The 21,516-nt window shown below is 44.5% G+C and overlaps 3 protein-coding genes and 1 non-coding gene across 4 annotated transcripts; 2 read left to right on the plus strand and 2 right to left on the minus strand.

Annotated features, from left to right (window-relative positions):
• Positions 1 to 51: 51 nt before the first annotated feature.
• On the plus strand, positions 52 to 908 carry LOC119654743 (trypsin delta-like). The gene has a single exon (XM_038060274.1). The coding sequence runs from the start codon at positions 75 to 77 to the stop codon at positions 816 to 818; it is 744 nt and encodes a 247-aa protein (XP_037916202.1). The 5' UTR covers positions 52 to 74; the 3' UTR covers positions 819 to 908.
• Positions 909 to 6,401: 5,493 nt separating this feature from the next.
• Positions 6,402 to 6,472, minus strand: Trnag-gcc. Its single transcript has one exon. It is a non-coding gene; the product is annotated as a tRNA-Gly (tRNA).
• A 280-nt stretch (positions 6,473 to 6,752) lies between these two features.
• On the plus strand, positions 6,753 to 10,523 carry LOC119654795 (TP53-regulated inhibitor of apoptosis 1-like). Its single transcript, XM_038060344.1, has 3 exons — positions 6,753 to 6,910; positions 9,959 to 10,121; positions 10,177 to 10,523. Exons 2-3 carry the CDS (start codon positions 9,975 to 9,977, stop codon positions 10,270 to 10,272), a joined length of 243 nt encoding a protein of 80 aa, XP_037916272.1. The 5' UTR covers positions 6,753 to 6,910; positions 9,959 to 9,974; the 3' UTR covers positions 10,273 to 10,523.
• LOC119654793 (rRNA N6-adenosine-methyltransferase ZCCHC4) lies at positions 10,439 to 21,485 on the minus strand. Its single transcript, XM_038060342.1, has 5 exons — positions 21,465 to 21,485; positions 21,255 to 21,376; positions 20,947 to 21,200; positions 20,641 to 20,885; positions 10,439 to 11,365 (listed from the first exon to the last, which is right to left on the minus strand). The coding sequence occupies exons 2-5, from the start codon at positions 21,274 to 21,276 to the stop codon at positions 10,600 to 10,602; spliced, it is 1,287 nt and encodes a 428-aa protein (XP_037916270.1). The 5' UTR covers positions 21,277 to 21,376; positions 21,465 to 21,485; the 3' UTR covers positions 10,439 to 10,599.
• Positions 21,486 to 21,516: the final 31 nt, after the last annotated feature.

Consider the following 21,516-nt stretch of genomic DNA (forward strand, 5'->3'; position numbering starts at 1 on the left):
GATTAAAATTGTGATAACATACTGTTTGGAATGGTATAAAAAGAAAGACATTCCGTTGAAAGTCAGCACTCAAAATGTTCCGTTTTGTTGTATTGACCGCTTTACTTGCCTGCGCTGCCGCTGATGTTGTCCCATTGTTGGATGGGCGCATTGTTGGCGGTAAGGCTACCACTATTCAAAGCTACCCTCATCAAATTTCTTTGAGGTATTCTGGTAGCCACATTTGTGGAGGATCCCTCTACAAGGCCAACGTTGTTGTCACCGCTGCCCATTGTGTCCAAGGAACTTCAGCCTCCGTCCTCAGTGTTGTTGCTGGTACCAGTTCCCGCACCTCAGGAGGAACTTCCATCAAGGTCTCCCAAGTCAAGGTTCATCCAAGCTACAGCAGCAGCACCATGAGCAATGATGTCGCCGTTTTGATCCTTGCCAGTTCCTTCACTTTGTCCAGCTCTATCCAACTCATTGCTCTTACCAGCTCAGCTCCAGCTGCTGGATCCGTCGTCACCGTTACTGGATGGGGTACCACCAGTGAAGGAGGTTCAGCTGCTTCAACCCTTCAAGTCGTTGATGTCAATGTTGTCAGCAGTGCTACTTGCAACAGCAAATACGGAAGTGGTTCCATTACCTCAAGTATGTTGTGCGCTGGTGTTGATGCTGGTGGCAAGGACGCCTGTCAAGGAGACTCTGGCGGTCCATTGATCCAAAGCGGAAAATTGGTTGGTATTGTATCATGGGGATACGGATGTGCTCGTGCCCAATACCCAGGTGTTTACTCCAATGTTGCTGCTCTTAAATCCTGGATTGAAGCTAACTCATAAATAAAACGATTCACGATACGAGTTTGTGACGTTGAGTTTAATGTCAAAATAGCTTAAATCAATAAAGAAGCAAAACTGTTTGAATAAAAATTATAAATTAATTCATTTGTTTTTCTTATGATGGAAAATCTCCCCTATCTGGGCCCACAAGCCTTAAAAAATGATGACCTTTCAAAGTACGATTTAATGATATGATATTGGTAAAGTTGGTATTTTCAATTCTACTCTGCAGGGGGAGGACATGCGGAAGGAAGAGGAATCTTCCCCCTTTCTAATCCCTGTGAAGGATTGCTGGAGTCAGCCCCTTATGTCACGGCCCCTCGAATTGGAGCTATTTTTCATGTCTAAGGGTAAGGTTCAATTTTGAACACAATCTTTATGGAGGGGGGAAAGAAACGGGGTTTCTCGCTCTTAAGCCCCGTTGGAAGATCGCGGCAGTCATCCCGCCCCCGCCCCTTCAAAAGTATCTAATACTTCAAACCAGGGGTATTTTCATATCATCATGGTAAAGTTTGATCTGCCAACCTCACTCGCGGAATTATAAGGGTAATCAGAGCATCCAAGAAAAAGGAAAAGGTCACCCTTTTTATCCTCGCTGGAAACCCGTAGTAATCACTACTCTAAAAAAACTTAATGTGCCCCAAAAAGGATCTATTTTCATATCATTAATAAGTTTATTGTTAAGGCAGCGGTCGTCGCTAGAGCACAAATATGTTTCTAAGCCAAATAGTTTGAAGGTAGACAAAGAAGTCTTTGAAACAGAGACCCAAGGTAAGATGGACAGAAAAACGAGGGATTAGTCAATAAAACATAAATGTGGATTAATCAAGTACATATTTATATTGATTCAAACTCCCAGATAGTTTGCATGGCGCATTTTAACAGCACTTGATGGGGTCCCAAAGATGGATTGGCGCATCAGCATGTACCTTGTTTAGGCCTGCCATAGTAAAGAACTCCAGCCATCCAGCTTTTGGGCTGAGGTCGCCATCTGTTCATCTCAGGCACGATTTGCCACGTCCACCTTTTTGGACAGGATCATTCTCATCCACATGGATTATCTACAACCAGGCGGCCGTGGCATCGCCCATTATATATTTTTCGAAAGTTGCTCGTCTCGAACGTGGCTAAGTGTTCTTGCTAAGAACCAAAGTCCTTAAGAAATGCATCAGGACTTGACTTAAGCTTTGACCGAATAGTGAGACCCTTCGAACGGAAAATTTTTTGTAAGCTGAAATTAGCTTGGTTGGAGGCATTTTGTACATCGCGGATTGTTCTTCCCATGATGTCAATACCGTCCGCACAGGCCTGTAGTTGGGTGCACTTAAAAAGGATGGTACCTCTAATATTTACTTCAGCATCATGAATAACTTTCTCTGGGACCAGGTTATAAAGGTTTAACAAAAGGACATCCCCTTGTCTTAAACCGTTGTCGATGGTGAAAGGTCTTGAGAGTGATCCTGCTGTTTATTTCTTCATTTGCACCATGTTTAGGGTCAACCTAGTGAATCTAATCAATTGAGTGGAGATACTGTACTTTCTCCTTTTACGCTAGGTATCATCGTTGGCCTTGAAGTCGATGAAGAGATTGTACAACTGATGGACATATTCCACCAGTTTTCCCATCGCCTACCGCACAGAGAAAACCTGTTTTATTGCTAATTTGGAAAGAAACCTCCATGTTGTTGGCCGATACTGATATGTATTTGTGACCGTACCAATGATAACTTTCTTGAGATGTAAAGATCATTTGGTGATACTTCATTTAGAGGACCTCTGTTATACGCGCTTATTGTGACATTCGTTTCCCCTTATAGATGTTATGAAGGACTTAATAAATGATAATATGGTTGTCCTTGGTGGGGTATACCGCGTCAACCACACCTACGCGTCATCGCTTGCGGTTACCCGAAATGCACTTTAGCTCTCCCCACGACTTCCCGAGACGTTCGCAATCCCCTTCTGCAGTTCTACGCCCATGGAGCAACCGACTCATCGGTCGTTGTGGGATAATGGATTCCACTGCATGCGCAGTCCGTAACGCAGTTGTTGCCCCTCCTTAAAAAGTGACCTATCCACTACCACTTCCGTCTTCCTTAACTACCAGTGCGTGCGAGTGGCAGGCCCGTGCGCCGACCAAGTTGGTCCTTTAAAATAGAGGGTCAGACTAGCGCCCGCCGATGACACGACGCAGGCAGGTATTGACGAAAGCTTGAATTTTTTGGGTAACATTGGAGTTCACTTTCCATGTGCTACTTCCATACAGCAACACAGAAAGAACACTAGCACAGAACAGTTTCAACTTGTTCTGTTGTTGGTGTTGAGACAACTGCATTTCCAAATTTCAGACAGGGCAGCGAAAGAGGATCTAGCGCTGTTGATGCGTCGGGCGACATTCAATTCGTTGCGACCGTCCGCAGAAACCGGGCTTCCAAGATATACAAATTGACGCTTTCGATGCTCTACCCGTTAGTGCAGATAGGGAGAGTGTGCTGACCCGTCAGACTGAGATCCTTGGTTTTGTTGATGTTTATCTTCTTTCCAAATACAGAGCCATTTGGCCAAGGTCCATGACACGGTGAGAGAACAAGCAGATGTCATCAACGTAGTCGAGGTGAAGGGCTTAGCTATGGATAACTTATCCAATTGTTAGAGGGGATTCAGCTAAGCTGAGAAAGTGGGGTTCGGTTAACACATAAGTGGAAATAGCTCCGTGTTGAGAATCCACTTTTGTTTGTGGATCTCTTTCCTCGCAAACCAGATACTTTCAATAACAATTTCGTGTGACACTGCTAGTTGAACAATCCTCAGTGATTGCTAGTTCTTGCAAGCTATGAGAGCCGACATATTGACCGAATACCGGCTCTATCCGTACATAGGTTTTAAAATCTCCAAGTTTAATTTTGATATCATACTTAGGGCCATTCCTTCGACTTTGCCCCGTAGGAAATATCTTTCTTCGATTCCTCGGTCTCCTTTGTTGGTTTATATTTCGAAATTTGCCTCGAAAGCGCGAAGTACATTTGTTATGTTTTTAAAGTCGATAACAGCAGGTCTCATTTGTACGCTGACTGGGGAACCTACTCCGAGCAGACGGTTTACTAGGTGTATGCTAGAGTATGTAGTGAAGTGACTCTTCCCCAGCATACCGGTCCCTTTGCAGCATATATGTGCAACGCTGTGACGTCACCCTTATATTGGAACAACCGCTTAGTAGCGCTTTTTCTATGCAAGGAGAACATGTTCCATGGGATAAAGCGCAAATTGGTGCCCCGTTTTCACCGCCACCCAGTCCGAGGCTCCTTTTCTGACTCTGTTACTCTGATTTCCCTAGTTGGATTGTCAGCCCTATCGCAGCTGGAGGACCAGTTGGTCCAATTTCCCCTGTTTTTAAGCGTGAGAGACTCGTCTGCAAATTTTCATTAAGAAAGAACTCCGCGCGATCACCACGTGGTAGTAGAGCTCTTGGTATTGGCGATTCAGGACTATGCTACCCTTTGACCACCAAACCAAAAAACATAGCTCGTGACAAAATCTTAGAAGGAATTTGACTCCTACAAAAAAATAAATAATCTTGCTACTGATTTTTGGAGATTAAGCGGTATCAAACGGTGGACTGCAATAACCACAGTCAACAGAGGACCTGGAGATGAAGCATCAACAAATGATCTTCACAACCACCTAAAGAATGTTATCATTGATACGGTCACAAACATACTTGGCCCCAGCCGAAAAAGGAGTCGGAACGGTTGGTTTGACGTTGAATGTACGCTAGCAACGGAACGGAAGAATGCACCAGGCGCGGAAGTTTTACCAACAAGTCAGCAGGATGAAGCGTTATACACCTCGATGCTGATCCTGCCGAGGAGGAAATCTGATTTCCGACAAAATGGGCATATTGGAGTGATGGGTCGAGTACTTTGATGAACTACTGAACAACCAGAACATCGGCGAGTTGGAGGTCCAGCCAACTTAAGACGACGGACAAATACTGCCAGCACTAAGTTCAGGAGAAACAGTCCGTGCAATTCATCGGCTAAAAAATCATAATCATGGAATTACAGCCGAATTGGTTAAATATGGAGGTGACCAGTTACACCGTGTGGTTCATCAACTTATGCTCAAGGTATGGGACAGCGAATCAATGCCTGACGATTGACACCAAGGGATTATCTGCCTTATACATAAAAAGGAAGACATCACACAGTGCAGCAATTATAGAGGTATCACGTTGCTGAGTACCATTTATAAGATATTCTCCGCTATCTTGCTATCCCGAATAGCCCTATACGCCCAAAACATCATTGGCCCATACAAAAGACGCTTCACTCCAGGCAAATCAGCAACAGATCAGATTTTCTTTTTGCGGTAATCGATGGAAAAACTTTAGGAATATGGACATCATTGCACCATCTTTTCATCGACTTTAAAGCCGCCTATGATATAGCCATGGTAAAACAGTACACGGCCATGAGAGAATTCGGTATCCGGACGAAATTGCTAAGACCGACTAGGCTGACCCTGGCCAATGTGCGAAGCCAGATAAAAGCAGCAGGATCACTTTCAAGACCATTCGACATCAACAACGGTCTACGACAAGGGGATACGATATCATGGGTCCTCTTTAACCTGGCCCTGGAGAAACTGATCCGTGATGCTGAGGTAAATGCGAGGGTTACGATCCTCTTTAAGCCCACCCAACTACTGGCCTATGCTGACGATATCGACATAATGGGAAGAACCACCCGAGACGTACAAACTGCCTTCATCCAGATCGAGAGAAGAATCCTCCAAAGAATTTTTAGCCCCCTACATGAGGATGGACGATTCCGTAAGCTACATAATGAGCGATACCATGACCGTGAGGTTGTGGATAAAATCCGGTTCAATAGGTTGCGGTGGGCGGATCAGTTAATCCGTATGGATGAGGATGATCCCACCCGGAAAGTCTATAAGGGCAATACTATGGTAGAAAAAGAAGACGAGGCAGACCCTGCCTGAGATGGATGGCGTAAGTCAGGACGCCAGACAGCTTTTAGGGATATCGAATTGGTGGACCCATGCGCAAAACCGGGATGTCTGGAGTTCCTTATTAAGGCACGCCTAGACCCGATACCGGTTGTTGCGCCGTTGATGATGATGGAGTAGGGATATGAACAGGCACTATCTATAGTTTCTGTGAGGAGAGTGATGAAGCCTTCACACATGTTATTGGACAACTTCCAGCACTTGTGTAAGGTAGGTTGAGGCACCTGGGAGAATACTTAATACCAGAAGCGACGTCGAAACACTCGGAAGTAATGAAGCGAAAAGATGGTTTTTTGATAAGGGACAACCCTATTATTCAGATTGTGTGTAAGCACTGAGCAAGGGAGAAAGTGGCTCCCAAAATACCCCTAACTTTTGTAACCCTCTATTGTGCATGGTTTTGCTTGCAAGAACTACTACTATTACTCCACGGAATCACATCGAAATTATGGAGAACTACGGAAATGGCAAAAGTGTTAGTAGCCACCTCCCTTTGTCCAAAAAGTGTGTCTACGCCATTTCAGCATTGTATTGTAAAATATGCAAAAGCGTAGTTGCATCGGCCGGGAATCGAACCCGGGCCGCCCGCGTGGCAGGCGAGCATTCTACCACTGAACCACCGATGCTACGGATTAAGGCTAACTGTCCGATGATTTTATCTGTAAGATATAGATATTTGCCTTTTTCCTGGAATTGTAAAAATTGACTTAACAAAAGCAACTTCATACTTACCATAGCAACTAAAGAATAAAACAACCTGAACGTTCTATGACTGACCAGTCAAATACGTAGAGATATCTTGGATGGTCTTTTTAAGTCAACTACAAGCGCCTCCATTGCCTTTCCCAACTCCTGTTCCACTATTGGAATCGGAACAGTCAACTGCCAAGACATAAAACGAAACATCTTTATCAGCACATCAAGTGTCAAAATTTGGTAGTGGCAGGTTAGCAGGTGCCAGTTTCTTTTCGAATTGGGTGATTTTTGACATAAAAACATCTTCACTTACCTAATCAATTAGAAAACTTGTAAATCTACGGTGGACCAATTCTAGAAAATTAATGGTAAGTAGTGTGTTCAGTGGAATTGGTGCAGCTCGCCCGCTACTAACCCCTTTCATGTTACGCGGTAAAACTTACCTAAGCCGCCATGCATTTGTGTAATCTCTTTAGTGAAGCTAATTGTGATAATGAGATTAGTTAGGAGGTCAAAGTGGCATCAAATGTTTCACACATTGGCATCAGCTAACGCATCTATTTATTCAGATATTTAAGGATTTGTAACGCCTTCCAATTCCCCTGAAGGAAGGAAATGGAGTGTCCGAGGATCTCATCTGTGTTTGAAGGAACTTTCTCAACGTTTAGGACTAACCCGGCCTCAAAGAGACGTTGAAAAATGCAACCTAGATGGGCTAAGTGCTCAGACTCTGAGGAAGAAGCGACCAAAACATCGTCCAAATATACGAAACAGAAGTCGAGGTTTCGCAGGACCGAGTGGATGAACCTTTGAAAGGTTTGCGCCGCATTGCACAATCCGAAAGTCTTCCGGGTGAACTCGAAGAGTCCAAAGGGTGTGCATATTGCCGTCTTTGGAATGTCTTCTGAAGCTGCAGGGTATGATGTTAAGCCTTGCTCAAGTCCAAGGTCGAAAAGATGCGGCAATTCGCGAGGTGATGCGCAAAGTTGTGGATAATTGGAATTGGATATCGGTCAGGAACAGTCTGTGCATTTAGCCTTCTGTAATCCCCACATGGGCGCCATTCGTCGTTTGGCTTAGGGACCATATGCAGTGGGGAAGACCAACAGCTGTTTGAGGGCCTGCAGATACCCTTTTGAACGAGTTGTTCAAACTCTTTCCGCGCAATTGCCAGTTTCTGGGATGGTAGAGGACGCACCTTCGAGAAGATCGGGGAACCAGTAGTGTTAATGTGATGCTGCACATTGTGCTTCACTGGTTTGGAGAGACTACACTCGGTAGTAATTTGGCTGAACTTTTGGAGAAGTGCCCGAACACGAGAGTCGGTAATGCCTTCTAAAAGAACGGAAAGATTATTGCCCAGGTGAGATACCATTTGTCCCGACGAATTCAGGTTGGTCGTGAAATCTATAAGAGACTTGTTTTGCAAGTCCACCAGCAATCCATAGTGACACAAGAAGTTTGCACCTAGTATGGGGAAGCTGACATTCGCCAGGATGAAACGCCACGAAAATGTCCTACGCAAGCCAAGGCTCACATCTACTTGCCTATACCCATAGGTGTTGATACGGGAGGAATTTGCCGCTGCTAGTTTCAGAGGTTGTGGAAATAGTTTATGGTGTTGGGGTACGGGAAGAACCGAAACTTCCGCACCAGTATTCACGAGGTAGTTGCGCCTGCTGAGAGGGTCGTAAATTGTTAGGCGACGTGGTGCTGTGTTCTGGGTGGCCGTCGCGGACCTAGTTTTTTTGCGGTAGGCGCGAATTTACAAGGGATCGTACATTTAGTGGCTTCCTCGCCGAATCTGCGATGATACCAGCAAATCACTCGGTCCGTGGACTGCCCTGATGACCTGCTACCTGATCGCCCTTTTCGAGTGTCAGATCGCGAGTGAGCTCGTGATCTGGCGCCCGAACGCTGAGCGTCCAGCGTCGTCGAGCTTACTCCCACCCAATTGCTTCATTTCGCGCAGCAATTGGCTCGGAGTTCGATCTCCCAACGTTAGGCCTGCCGGCAAGTGATGTAATTTTGCCGACTCACTGACAGGCGCCTGATCAATTTGGTCTTCAGCAGCGAGTATGAAGCCGATTTCACTACGTCGGTCACCAGCACGATGGACTCCTCGTCCAAGTCGACCACCGCGTGATTGAAGCGGATCGCGTCCGCTGGACATCTGGAACTTTGCTTCCAAATGCACGAACCACAGTTCCGGGTTCCGCCGCCAAAACGGAGGGACGCGCACAGCGAGGGCGGTCACTTGCGGGTCCAATGGACCTGCCGCGTCTTTGCCGTCAACCCACATTCCAAAAAGCTAAAGCTACGATACGAATTTGTGGGAAGGAAACCGCGGTAATACCGACTCCAGCTAAAGCCCTATTTGACACGGCAGGTCACACCTTCAAATGAAACGCCAACGACGTACACCAAAGTGATGCGCAGACCAGCAAGAACTACGAAAGCTCGCCAAAAGAGCGGAAAGCAGGCGAAAGGAGATCCACCGACGAATGATTCGGTAAACACCTCGACGCCGTCTCTTGCGGCAATTTAAATTTTATTTTTACCAATCACACTTGAAGTAAAACCGAATTTCACATAATCTTACAACTGCGGCGTCTGCTGATAGGTGGCGATGGTGGCGGGGCCTTCGGCTGGGCTAGTGTTGACGGCGTGGGCAGCGGTGATGGCGTCTGGGGCTGCGGTGATATTGGTACCTGTGATGATGACGTTCGGCTGGGCTAGTGTTGATGACTGGGGCAGCGGTGATGGCGTCTGGGGCTGCGGTGTCTGTAACGACAGCGGTGCCGGCTGCTGCATCCGTGACAACAGGCGCGACGGCGGTGACGGCTGCTGCGACCGTGATAACAGACGTGGCGGCGACGGCGGCGATGATTCAGACGACCGCGCCAGCGACGTGGCTGGAGCTAGGACTAATTGCTGTTCACGCAATTATGGTGCGTGCTCCGGGGCCACCAATTTTGTATTAGTTTACTTCATTAATTAATTTGTAAATTATTTTTTTATTTAAGTAAAATATTTTCTGTTAAAATCAAATTAAATTCAATATCTCAAACAACAAGTTTTCCACGTCTCAAAAATGTAAGCTGAGTCGAAGTCGAAGTCCTTTTTCTTTTTCAGGTCCCCTGTCAGTTGAAGTAGAAGTCCAGCCATTATGTTTTTATATCTGACATATCTGCCGTCCCTTCATGGCAGTCTGCTCTCCACTCCTGTGGCGAGGTCAAAACTGAGTGGAGACCGCCGGTGGCGTAATCTGTCAGCTCGCACTCGCAACATTCGAAATAAATTTAGAATGCCGCGAATCTTGCCGCGCCACAGCCAGACCCTGATAGGAATTAACCTTACTAGTAGCCTGTCCTTCTAACTTCCAACTTAAACACTATCATCCCAACATCTTCCAGATTTAATGGGGCAAACATGAACAGCATCGGCGAGGAATGTACTGAATTAAAGCGGCAATACGACGCCTGCTTCAACAACTGGTTCTCGGAGAAGTTCCTCAAGGGGCAAACCGACGACTCTATGTGTGCTCCGATATTTAAAGTCTATCAAGAATGCGTGAAGGTAACACCTCTTCCCCTACCGTCAATTTGTTGTTTCTAACTCAACTTATTTCCAGAAAGCAATGAAAGCGCAGAATATCGAGTTTAAGGAAATCGACGGTGACTACTTAAAAGATGAGTTCAAAGACACACCTCCAGGCAAAGGTAGCTGACGCTCGCTTCAAGGAGATAGCGCTTCAAATCAGTCACGCTCTAGAACTCGATTCCATTCAATTTAAAAGCAGAATAATCATCAGAAAATTACAGGGTAGCAACTAGCGTATGCAGACCACAACTTTGCTCTAAATTGAAATTATTTCTAGTAAACTTTTTATTTGATGTTCTCTAATTATTTTTATTTACACATTAGAACTAAAAAGCGTCTAACGCATTGTCAAGAAAGTTTTGTACAAAACAGAATCGTTAAAAAGTACACAAATTTATGTTCAAACTCAGCATGTCTAATTGAAAAGAAACATTCGAATAAAGTGTTAGTTAAACTAATCGAAAATGTTTGAAACTTGTCCTAGAAAAGTAACCTCCTTTAGCAGTCGTTCCCTTTGCGGGCACCGTTTCTCATTATGCCCAACCACACTACAAATAAGACATCGTCGTTTGCCCTTGCGGACATTGCTAGCGCCGTGCTTGGCACCTGTCCGCTTCAGAATTTCCGTCCAGGCTGTGCACTTCCTCTCTGAATGTCCCCGTTTCCGGCATATCCAACAATTCAGGGCCGCTTGATACTCTGCGCACGAGTGACCGCTTGCTTGAGTGCACCGCCCACATGAGCGACAATGGACATAGTTTGGTTTCACGCAAGTAGCGCACAGTTGACAGTGTCTGTAAGATTGCCCGTTTTTTGATGGACAATCGCGGCAGTACGTACAATGCTGATTCTCCGCGGCAACCCAACGCTTACATAGGGAGCAGTACTTGTAACCCTCACTCTCCGGCAGTTCGATTTGCTTCAGTGGAACGTTGGTGAAAATGCGCACTGGACTCCCGAATTTTCGCGAAGTTTCCTTGTCGCTGCTGTATGAGTTGTGATTCATGTAGTCAACTTTATAGTCACACATTTCCATTTCTGGCATGGAATTTTTCACGTAATTCTCCATATAATAGGGGAAAATCCAAAACACTGGTAGAAGCGATTGATTGGCATTATTTAATCGTCCAAAAGTTCTAGATATTTCCTTGATGGATTGGGTGAGCGGTTCTGATCGACATCCGAAGGGCGGGTCCACGAAAAGCAGGACGTTTTCATTTCTGGAAGAAAAAAATTATAACACTTATATTTCAGTATTTGTAGCAATGAAGGTAAATAGGAAAACAATAACAAGCTGAAAACCGGAAGTTAGACATTTCAGGTAAGAAAAGTTTTGTGGACTTTCCATGATCCCATTTGGTACGTATCAGTGGTTGTTCCAAGGAGCCCAATTACTGCTCTGGTGCGCCGTTTCGACATCAAAAGCTCCAAAGACTTTGGCTGCTATGGTAAGATCAAAGGAGCAGAATCCAGTCGACTCAGATCTTTAGAGCCCGTATCCCGTAGCATTCACGATGAACACAAGCTCTTCGTCCCTGCAGCTAAAGATCTTTCTGAAGTTCTAATAGAATGGTTCATCTAGTAACGACACCCTGGCTCTAACTAGAGCTAGGCCTCTTCTCCGCAGCTTCGGTTATGAGGATAGCAGGGTATGCTGAATTTGACGGCATAGTCCCTTATAGGCCAGTGCCCCGTGCAAACCATCGTAATCTTGTAGGAATCGGGAGCGACATCATGGAGGGAGCGTAGCGAAAGGTGTACCTGTATACCAAGATAAGGATACCTGAATTCCATCTACCACAGCTGAATGAACAAAGATTGGTTCTTTCCTCTAATGTAAAGTATCTGGGTGTAATCCTGGATCCTAAGCTAAATTGGAGGTTGAACATAGAACTGAGGGTTAAGAAGGCCTGTATAGCCTTCTATGCCTGTAAGAGAACCTTTGCAAAGAAATGGGGTCTCCGGCCGAGGATGGTTCTCCGGATGTACACCGCTGTAGTGCGTCCGATCCTAACGTACGGCTTTATTGTATGGTGGCAGGCTTTGAAGAACAAATACAATAGAACGAAGCTTAATAGGATTCAAAGAACCGCGTGTGCAGGTGCTGCGGGGGCTCTGCAGTCCTCCCCGACAGATGCTCTCAATGTACTCCTTCATCTCCTCCCCCTAGACCTCCACATCAAATATGTTGCAGCGTGCAGTGCTGTCAGACTACGTGAGTCCGGATGCTGGACAGCGAAGTCCTACGGCCACAGCAACATCCTAGATGAAATACCTCGAGAAATCTGGACATCCCCCACGGACTATGTCACATGCAAGCTGAACTTCACGAGAAACTTTGCTGTGGACCTTCCAACCAGGGCAAAGTGGAAAACCGGCGGCAGACTGCAGAACTATACAAGCCTTCTTAACTTTCAGTCCTATGTTCAATTTCCAATTTCGCTCCGGATCCAGGATTACCCAGCACTTTACATTAGAGGAAAAACCAATCTTTGTTCCTTTAGCCGCGGGAAATGAATTTTGGTTGAGAATAGCATCAGCTCCGCAACTTACAGCTCACAGTCACACACCTTTCCCAATGCTCTTTCCATGATGTCACTTATAACGGAGGGAAACACTCCGGACACCAAAATCACCAAGTGGTCGGCATACGCCACAACATTCACTCGTAGAGAGCGGTTTCTATATATATATATGCCTTTGAGATAGGCGTACTGAGACTAGGAGATGGGCGTTTTCTCATAATCATCCTTAAGTGAATGTCCAGTACGCGCTCTAGAGTCTTTAACTCGAAAGAGGCGAGGCTGATTGGTCGAAAGTCCTTCGCGGAATCATGGTCGCGCCTGCCCGCTTTTGGTATGAAAACTACCCGCGCGTCTCCAAAAATATGATACGTATCAGAAATCTCGACAAGGCACATCACAATCCTATCTTGCTGCTTCAGTAGTATGAGTGTCGTAAGGCTCTAATTCACAATCCTTCTCGCTGACGGAAAAAGTGCCTCTGAACCAGCAGCACAACTAAATTTTCTGGTATGGTGCTCCATATTGTGATCCCTATTACTGAAAAATGTTGCCTTCTATCATGAACTCTTTCCAGTAGTTTTCCAAAATATGAGGACATATCATTAGAAAGGATCAAGAAGCCTAGACTCTAAGCATAACAGCAATCCGCCCCGCAGCAACGAAAACAGATAGAAACAACCACACAGAATTACACAGTAGGCAATGAAAAACTTACGGCCCTTATAATCCACGCCTCTCCCACAAAATCAAAAAACATTGCAACCAGCTCATCCCATTCAACACTTCCCTCAGGCAGACGAGTATCTACCCAACTATTATGATCGCCGCGAAACATGCGGAATATAATGCAGTGAAGTTAATTCTGAAGGAGAGCAATCATACCTTCCTCATGTAAACGTCATCACACCAGAAAATAATCAACCTGGTTAATTTCATGCACTCTTCGTAGGAAATTCTTGACAAGCTTTATCTCCTTGACGTCACAAATGCAATAAATGTCCGCCTGTATGAGGCGACCACCTCTAACCCTCACCAAAGCTAGGGCAGCGCTTGTAAAACCTCCAACCCACACCACACAATAATCATCCCTTTCATGAACCAACATGATTCATCCAACTATCCCTCCATAACCAGGAACACCACACGGCCCTAGAACGCATTTACTTTGGACAATATAATACAATCCCTGTTCAATATACCAACCTCCCACTTAGCTCCTCAACTCAATTTCTTCCCTCCACTCCAATTTCCTAACCATACCTGTGGAAAGAAGGCTGAGGGCTAGTCTTCCTTCCTCTGCTAGCTGTCGGCGAACAATAATGCAATATTTGCACGGCACGGTTACTTTCGCCAACTCTTTGGATTTCCGGGATAGTTCTACCCTCTTAGTTGTCTCCAACCACTTAGGATGGCCGCCCCATCCATCAAGTCATTACATGTGACTTCTCATAAGAACAAGGACATAGCAAGAAAATTTGAGCCAAAAGAAAAATAGGGGAATGGGAGAATTTCGACAAAGATGCCAGTTTCGAGTCCCCCCCCCCCCCCATCCTCTCGAAGAGCTTTCTCGAGGCACATGTTACTACCTTTTTAATATATTTATCCGGGCCTATGCTTTTTATATTCTAAATCCTGGAATAATTACATCATCACATTCGAGAAAAGCTCAAATTAAAATAAAAATCGAAAATACCGTCAATACAGGCTAAAAATCTTACAATGTGTCCACCAGAAATTTCTCGAACTCATCTTGTTGTCGATTTCCAAGGAAAAAATAGTTGTTAAACATGTTATACCATGCGAACTCGTCGTCCCCGTAGAAATCCAGGAATCTTTTATCAATATCCAAAAGGTAACTTTGAATCCCATTCGAATGAATCTTGAGGTACTCGTGAAGTCGCGGGGCACCCATGCAAACTACTTTCCTGGAAACAGAAAATACAGTTAATTAATAATAGCTGAAACGTGCGATCTAATGTAAATTGAAATGTTCTAAAACAGTGGCACTAGGAGGATTCGGAAGTCAAATATTACTTATTATTAGAAATAACGAATGCGTAAATAATTACCCTTAACCCAGTATCTTTAAAGCTGTGAAGTTCAGTATAGAATTTACTATCACACATAGTAATCACCCCAATTATAAAGTCAATCCTAAAGCTCTGATAACACCGACATCCCACAATATACATGCACCGAAATGCCGACGAAATCCATGGTTATCGCAAACCTCTATGTGGGGTATAGCGTACCACCTACGCCAATGTGCTACCGTCACCGGTTCCTAACAACCCTGGAATTCTAGTTCGGCAATCACAAGGTCGAACCTATCCCAGCAACTTGAAAACTAGTCGAAGTTAGCCGGAATGAATAATGTAGAAAATCTTTTTATATATTCCAGTTCCCTTCACATTAAGATTGCACCATGAAGACCAGGATAGGCTACTGAGACCAGCAAAACGCGCAATGAAGATGTGTGCACCTTATAGAGATCCACTTCGCAGACACAGCAGATGGTGACCAAAGTATGTCATCAAGATCTTCAAATACTTGAAGCGGCAAGGAGGAGACTATCCATCCGCCGTTGTATAGTTCCAAATTCATTGCAGAGCCCAAACAGTACAATCATGAACTGATATAGCACTCACCCCGCGACTGTACAGGGAGTCTAATTCTTAGACACCCCATCCAGAACAATTTTCTAAAACGCATTTTTCAAGTCTCGACCCATAATGAATCTAGTCGTAAGAAGCCACTGAAAATTTGGGGTTGAGATGAGCGTTCTTCACAGAGATGCCATTTACTCTGCACGCATCAGGGCAAAAACGCACTACATGAAGCTTTATCACAGGAATTACCCGCGAAAACTAGGCGCCTTGAGTCCTCAATGATTCCCAGCTTCGGAGTTTGGGAAACTACTGAAACTACTTCGGAGTTTCGGAAACTACGTTAACGAGCGAAAATGTGGGAGAGACAAGTAAGCCCTGTGCGAGTTCGAACTTTCACTTTCAAAGTCAAGGCCTAAATACAAATTTTCGGTTGACAACGAGCTGAGAAAACACGTCATCGACTCCGTCCAAATGCCACGTAATCAGGTGACACTCTCGCTACTGTTTAGTGATTACTCCCGGCAGCTGTCCTCAGATTAATGTACATTCGCTCCCACTTGTACCAAATCCAAATAAAAACCTAAAGTAATAGCCGCGATCAAGCGAGAGAAATCCATGACAGATTGAATCCTCGACCTCAGTCCTCTTTAAGCACGCCTGTTTTTCAGGCGTGATCTATGAGCCTCCCAACCATCCTTGACTTCTCTTGGTCACTGTCGTATATAATCGAATTTCACCCCTGGAACGAATATCGAGAACGGAGGTGTAATAGAATCGACGGTGACGCTTCTTCGTATCGTTGGTATTATTGCGATCTTAGGTCAACGTCCTTAGGACCGAAAATACCAGCTTTCTCGAAACGATAAATGTCAGACCCATGTTGAATAAAGTTCGAGTTCAACTTGAAAAGGCGTCGTTTTGATGAGGAAACCCACGTAAGCCGTCGAAGTACCAAGCGCTCTTGCTGGCTGGCAAATATATAAATCCAACCATGTACCGCTCTCACTATGACGATGTAAATGAAGGATAAAGCTCTCATTAGATAACCCACGAAATTGCGCAATTTCCAGCAGCCAGCAGAAATCAATGCTCGATAAACGATCCCCGAAAGTATTCCGGAAACCCAACCAGATAATATTCGCTTTGGACTGGCAGTACTTTCAGCGTTAATCAACTGTATCGCCCACTATAAGCATGGTCCAACAACAAAAGGGGGCAAAACTTCCTTACAAGATCAAGAGACGGCAATAAGTATGCAAGCGGAATCGTAATGGGTACAAAAGAATCCTCTCAGATTCCCTGGCTAGTAAAAAAGCATGACATACAAGCGCTTGTCGCCGAAACACTTTAGTGGAGCTGCAGTAGTACTGGCGAATCTATTCAGCGTCGGCTTCGTCTTGATCCTTTCCAACATTTCCGTTCGTTACAATACCTTGCCTCTTTCTTCAAATATAAAACATTTTGGGTAAAGGTCAGGACGCAGAAAGAAAAGTAATCGTGTTTGATGAAAAACAACTTAGGCATGAAGGGCGTAACGATTAAAAAGGAGGAGAAATCGGTGGCATAATGCAACACACTTTGAATCTCAAATTCGTGCGGACATACATATGTCTCTCCCTTTCTCTCTCTGTTAATTTTTCCGGAAGACCCTCCTGCTAAGGGAAGTCAAAAACAGCCTTCTTAAAATTGATGAAAATTAGGTAGATCGAAGAATTTTACTCTGCGCGATACTTCACAATGATCTGCAAGATGTTAGTGTCGGTACGAAAGACCTGAAAGGGAAAATAGTCTGCTCTCTGTCGATCAAACTTTCAAGGCTTCTAGGATTATTTAAGCTACTATCTTTGTGGCAGGAAGGAGAACGCAAATAATCTTCCCATTGCCATACTGAAAACGATTACCCCTTTACGAAATCTTAACGATGGTCCGCTTCTTCAACTTCTTGAGAAGGATCTCAGATACCCAGGATTTACGATAAGTGAAAGTACTAACTCGACAAAAAATGGAAGAGCTGAAAAGAATTGTTTCGCGGGCACCATTAAGGGACCCATATCTTCTTCAAGAGATGAAACTTTAACGAATGTTATACGATTGCCAATCATGTTGGAATGCTCCTTCCACATCTTCAGCTGCTGATCATAGCACGTGGGACGCCTTAACGTCCCTCACAGTAGTATCGAAGGTGTGTTGTGTTTTTTATATCATCATTGTAAACTGTGAATTTGTAACCCTACCTCATAAGTGGGGAGGATAGAGAAGATATGTAAAAGAAAGAAGAAGGTCGCCTATCCAATCCCGTTAAGAAATTGCGGTGGTCACCCTCCATTAAAAAGCGATGACCCGTCAAAGTGAAGCTATTTTTATGGCAAAACTGTATAGTTTCATTTTGAACCCTATCCCCGTAGGGGTAAAGGAGGGTATGAAGAGAGAAGCAGGAGGTCCTCTCTCTCTCAAATTACACTGGGAAACCGGGGCGGTCATCCTCTCTTAAAAAGTTACAGCGCTTTAAATGGGGAGGATTTTGATATCAACATGATAATGTTGGGGTTGCCAACAGAATGAACAGAATGACTGACGGTTTCGTCCAGGGCAAAGGCAGCCCATCAGACGCTGCCTTACCTCTGCCCTGGGAGCAATGTGACAGAAAATGGCTACAGGTAGTAATCGGTCCTTTATATATAATATATATATTTGAAGCGCCATAACTATTTAAAGGGGGACTGATCTTCGCGATTTTTTAATGGAGTTTGGGAGAAAGATTCTCCCAATTCTCCCTTACTATTCCGCTTGGGAAGATAGGGCTCAAAGCTAACCACGACCACTTTGATATGAAAATAGCCCCATTTTGAGGTGTCTTAATTTTTTTAGGGGAGGGGGGGAAGAGCTTTATTTTCTTCTACACCCTCCCCCCCTTTCTCCCTAATATTGTAGGGTTGAAAATTCAAACTTAATAATAATGATTTCAAAAACCTTAATGTGAGAGGCCGTAACTTTTTAGAGAAGGACCGCCACGGAGTTTCATCGATTTTGAAGATTTAGACCTCCTCCTTCCCCTTCGCTAAACTCCTCATTCCCACCGGAGATAGGATTGAAAATTGAATTTTTCCGTTATTTTGACAAACTTCTGCCCTCCTGACCCATACAATCCAGAGAGTCTGAAATTTACTTTTGCATGCGACGGGACCAATGAATGCTTCAAGCTTATTGTCGTTTGTTTTTTTTTAGTTTGCCGATGGAGAAAAACTAAAGATGGTGTGTGATATTGATGTGGATGGGGACACGAGGTAGTACCGCGGACCGACTTTGAGAAGACAATCAACTTGACAAAACTTGTGTTTTCTCCTAATTCTAGTTTGGCCATGAAGTGTAGAGATTCCAGGACAAAGCAAAGTTGTACCGCCCAAAAGGGGTTTTTCTTGGGTGTGAGGTGGCGTATGTGCGAACAGTTCTCCTATGAAAAATCAGCTCCACGTTCGGTGGGACTTTTCTTGTACGTGACGTTGCCTTTTGCACCGCAAATTCCAACTAAGGATTCGTGAGGTGTTCCAAGTGCACGAAAAAATGTCGAGGAGCCGCGATTGCGGTCCCACAACCTACCTCGCATAGAGCCACTGACGTTGATACCAGCGAAACCTAATTCAGATATTTGAGCATTCTTCCGAGTAGAAGGGTAGCCACAATGTGTTATTTCAAAGGATAACTATCATTATTATGTGCCCATATAATTTTTACATAGAACCTCAAAAGGTTCTTCTGATCTGAAAAAGTCGGGGTAATATCCACCCTGAGAGGATTAAATTTTGTTGCGGCTATCAGTCCTCAATTGGAGCATCAACCGATAACAATTCATGATGGATTGGCGTATAGAATTTTTATTACACGAAAACAATTGAAATGAAGCATCAATGACGGGAATAGATGCAAAGAAGAAAAAAAAGTTTCAAGGAGCGAATCAAGAAAAGAATTTACAGACGTTTCTCCGATCCGTTCATGTCCCCCTCCCCCGCATGAAAAGGGAACCACTCGTCGCGTAGATGTCAGAGTCAGCGCAGAGCTAGCAGTTTATCCCAAGTGGGTTTAGTTTTGTTGACTATTGAGTCAACGCGCATGATAAAATCCCTGTATCCTGACAGCAAGTTACGATTTGAGAATCAAGAACGGCCCTCATCTCGGCGAACTGCTAGCATTCGGATTAACTCCAGCACGTGCCATCCGGTTCCTCATATTATCTCACGGAGTCGGTGTTCACGACTGGCAAACCTGTTAGGGGAGTTTAGTTGGTTGACAGCCATGGAGGCCACGTTGGTGCCAAGGTGATGCCACGCCGTACTCTCATCGTAACAAAATCTACAAACCAGAGTTACCACCAGGGCCAGAATTTCACACTTAAAATCTTACTTAGGTTTTTATTTAGCATTTAGCGCTGCGGGGCCACAGACTACTAAGACCATGACTGCTGTGGTAAGAACAAGGGGTAGCGGAAGAATCCAGCCGACTCAGATCTTCAGAGTCAGTTCGTAGCATTCACGAAAGATAGCTACTCTCTCAACTTGCAACTAGAAACCTCCTTAAGCCTCTCAATGGTTTACCTAGTGTCCGTGGTCTGCCTCTAGCTGGAGCTGGACAATTATAAAGAAAGTGCCTGAGGGATTCTCTCTTCTCTCCGCAGCTTCGACGATGCAAATTGTAAGGTATGCCGATTCTGAGGGAATGTTCCTCTATAGGCCAGTGCCCTGCGTAGACCGACGTAATCTTCTGTGTATTTGCAGGCGGTGGACCAAATCCGCATTGACTTGGGGCTGGTGGTGAGCCTTCTCCATCTGAAGTCAGCGACTACTAAGTAGTGCCAAGAGCAAACATCCGCCTGGGCAGTCCGTCAGACCGCTCATTCCCCTCTATGTTTTTATGACCGGGAAATCAAAGGGGGTTAACTTGAACGTGTTGCTCAGACTGTTCAACGTGTTCCTGCTCTGTCCCACCAGCCAGGAATATGCCTTAATATCGGCTTGACTGTCGGTCAAAATGGTTGCGTTACGTACAGGGCTCGGATCATGCTCTAGCCATCGACAGGCTTGGAATACACTTGCGACTACGCCGTCTGTATCCGAGAAAACCTCCTTGCAGACGTAGAAGGCTGCACAGGCCTTCTTAATCCTCAATTCTATGTTCAATCTCCAATTTAACTTAGGATCCAGGGCCGCATCCAGATACTTTACATTGAAGGAAAGAACCATTCTTTGTTCACTTAATCTTGGAACTCTTGTCTTACCATCAGCAAATCCGGGATCTCGCAATCCTTTCTATCGTCCCAACTTCAACCTATCCAAATGCCTAAATATAACAAAAATGTACGCTTCTCACCTGATCCCGAGCTTCCGAAAAATCCGATGGAAAGTTCGTAGTGTTTCATCTGTGAAAAAGTACTGAGCTTGCGTCTTCTCATCATCCTTGGGTCGTAGAAATTTCGTTGGTTCTTTCAAACCTTCATCAGTTATTCCAACTAAAACGTCGTGGTCAATATGAGTCCTCGCACTTTTATCTTTCTTACTAAACAATGAATCACAATCGTGGCAATATCTCCGGTGTTTGGCCTTCGTTGCAAGGATCTACAAATAAAAATTATTCTAAAATTTGAACATCCAAATCCAATCCAAATAGAGACGCAACCTTTTCGCGGACGGTCCTCCTACTCAATCCGAACTTGAAATGTTTCTCTGACCAATTAGTCTTTCGCGACTGCAAGCTGCCTTCATCTTTTGGAATCCACACAGGACACTCTTTCCTACTTCTACAAGCCGAACATCCATAGAAGAACTCTGGATCTTGTGAATTACGACTTGTGCGCGCGAAAAGTAAAGTGGGTCCATGTTGACAATGTGGATGGTTCACCACGTCCTCAGGCACTACTTTGTATTTGTCACCTACGAAATTGGACTTGATTATAATGCTTGCAAGGAGGAGTAAAAGATTCTTACCCATTTTAGCTAATTTATTCATCTATTTGACAGTTTTTATAGTTTTTTTCAGGCCGATAAGACGGTCTCACAGCACCAGGACTCGGCTGTTTAGAATAATCTGATATTTATCAAATGAGACTCTGAAAGGAGGGAACAGTCAAATGGTAATTTTCCTTTTAAAATATTTACAAATCAACTCAAATATTTCATTCATTCAATTTTCCCAACCTTCGAATGAATACACGGACCATTATCAACGACCAGGTTATATTGGACATTT

Source organism: Hermetia illucens, chromosome 4 (genome assembly GCF_905115235.1).
Source record: "Hermetia illucens chromosome 4, iHerIll2.2.curated.20191125, whole genome shotgun sequence".
Classification (NCBI taxonomy): Eukaryota; Metazoa; Arthropoda; class Insecta; order Diptera; family Stratiomyidae; genus Hermetia; species Hermetia illucens.

Coding starts and splice junctions, on each gene's coding strand:
- LOC119654795 (XM_038060344.1), top strand. CDS start 9,975: ATGAACAGCATCGGCGAGGAATGTACTGAATTAAAGCGGCAATACGAC. Junction 10,122..10,176: donor TCTATCAAGAATGCGTGAAG/GTAACACCTCTT, acceptor ACTTATTTCCAG/AAAGCAATGAAAGCGCAGAA.
- LOC119654793 (XM_038060342.1), bottom strand. CDS start 21,276: ATGAATAAATTAGCTAAAATGG. Junction 20,886..20,946: donor GGAGGACCGTCCGCGAAAAG/GTTGCGTCTCTA, acceptor TTTTATTTGTAG/ATCCTTGCAACGAAGGCCAA. Junction 11,366..20,640: donor TTTCGGAAGCTCGGGATCAG/GTGAGAAGCGTA, acceptor TTTTTCTTCCAG/AAATGAAAACGTCCTGCTTT.
- LOC119654743 (XM_038060274.1), top strand. CDS start 75: ATGTTCCGTTTTGTTGTATTGACCGCTTTACTTGCCTGCGCTGCCGCT.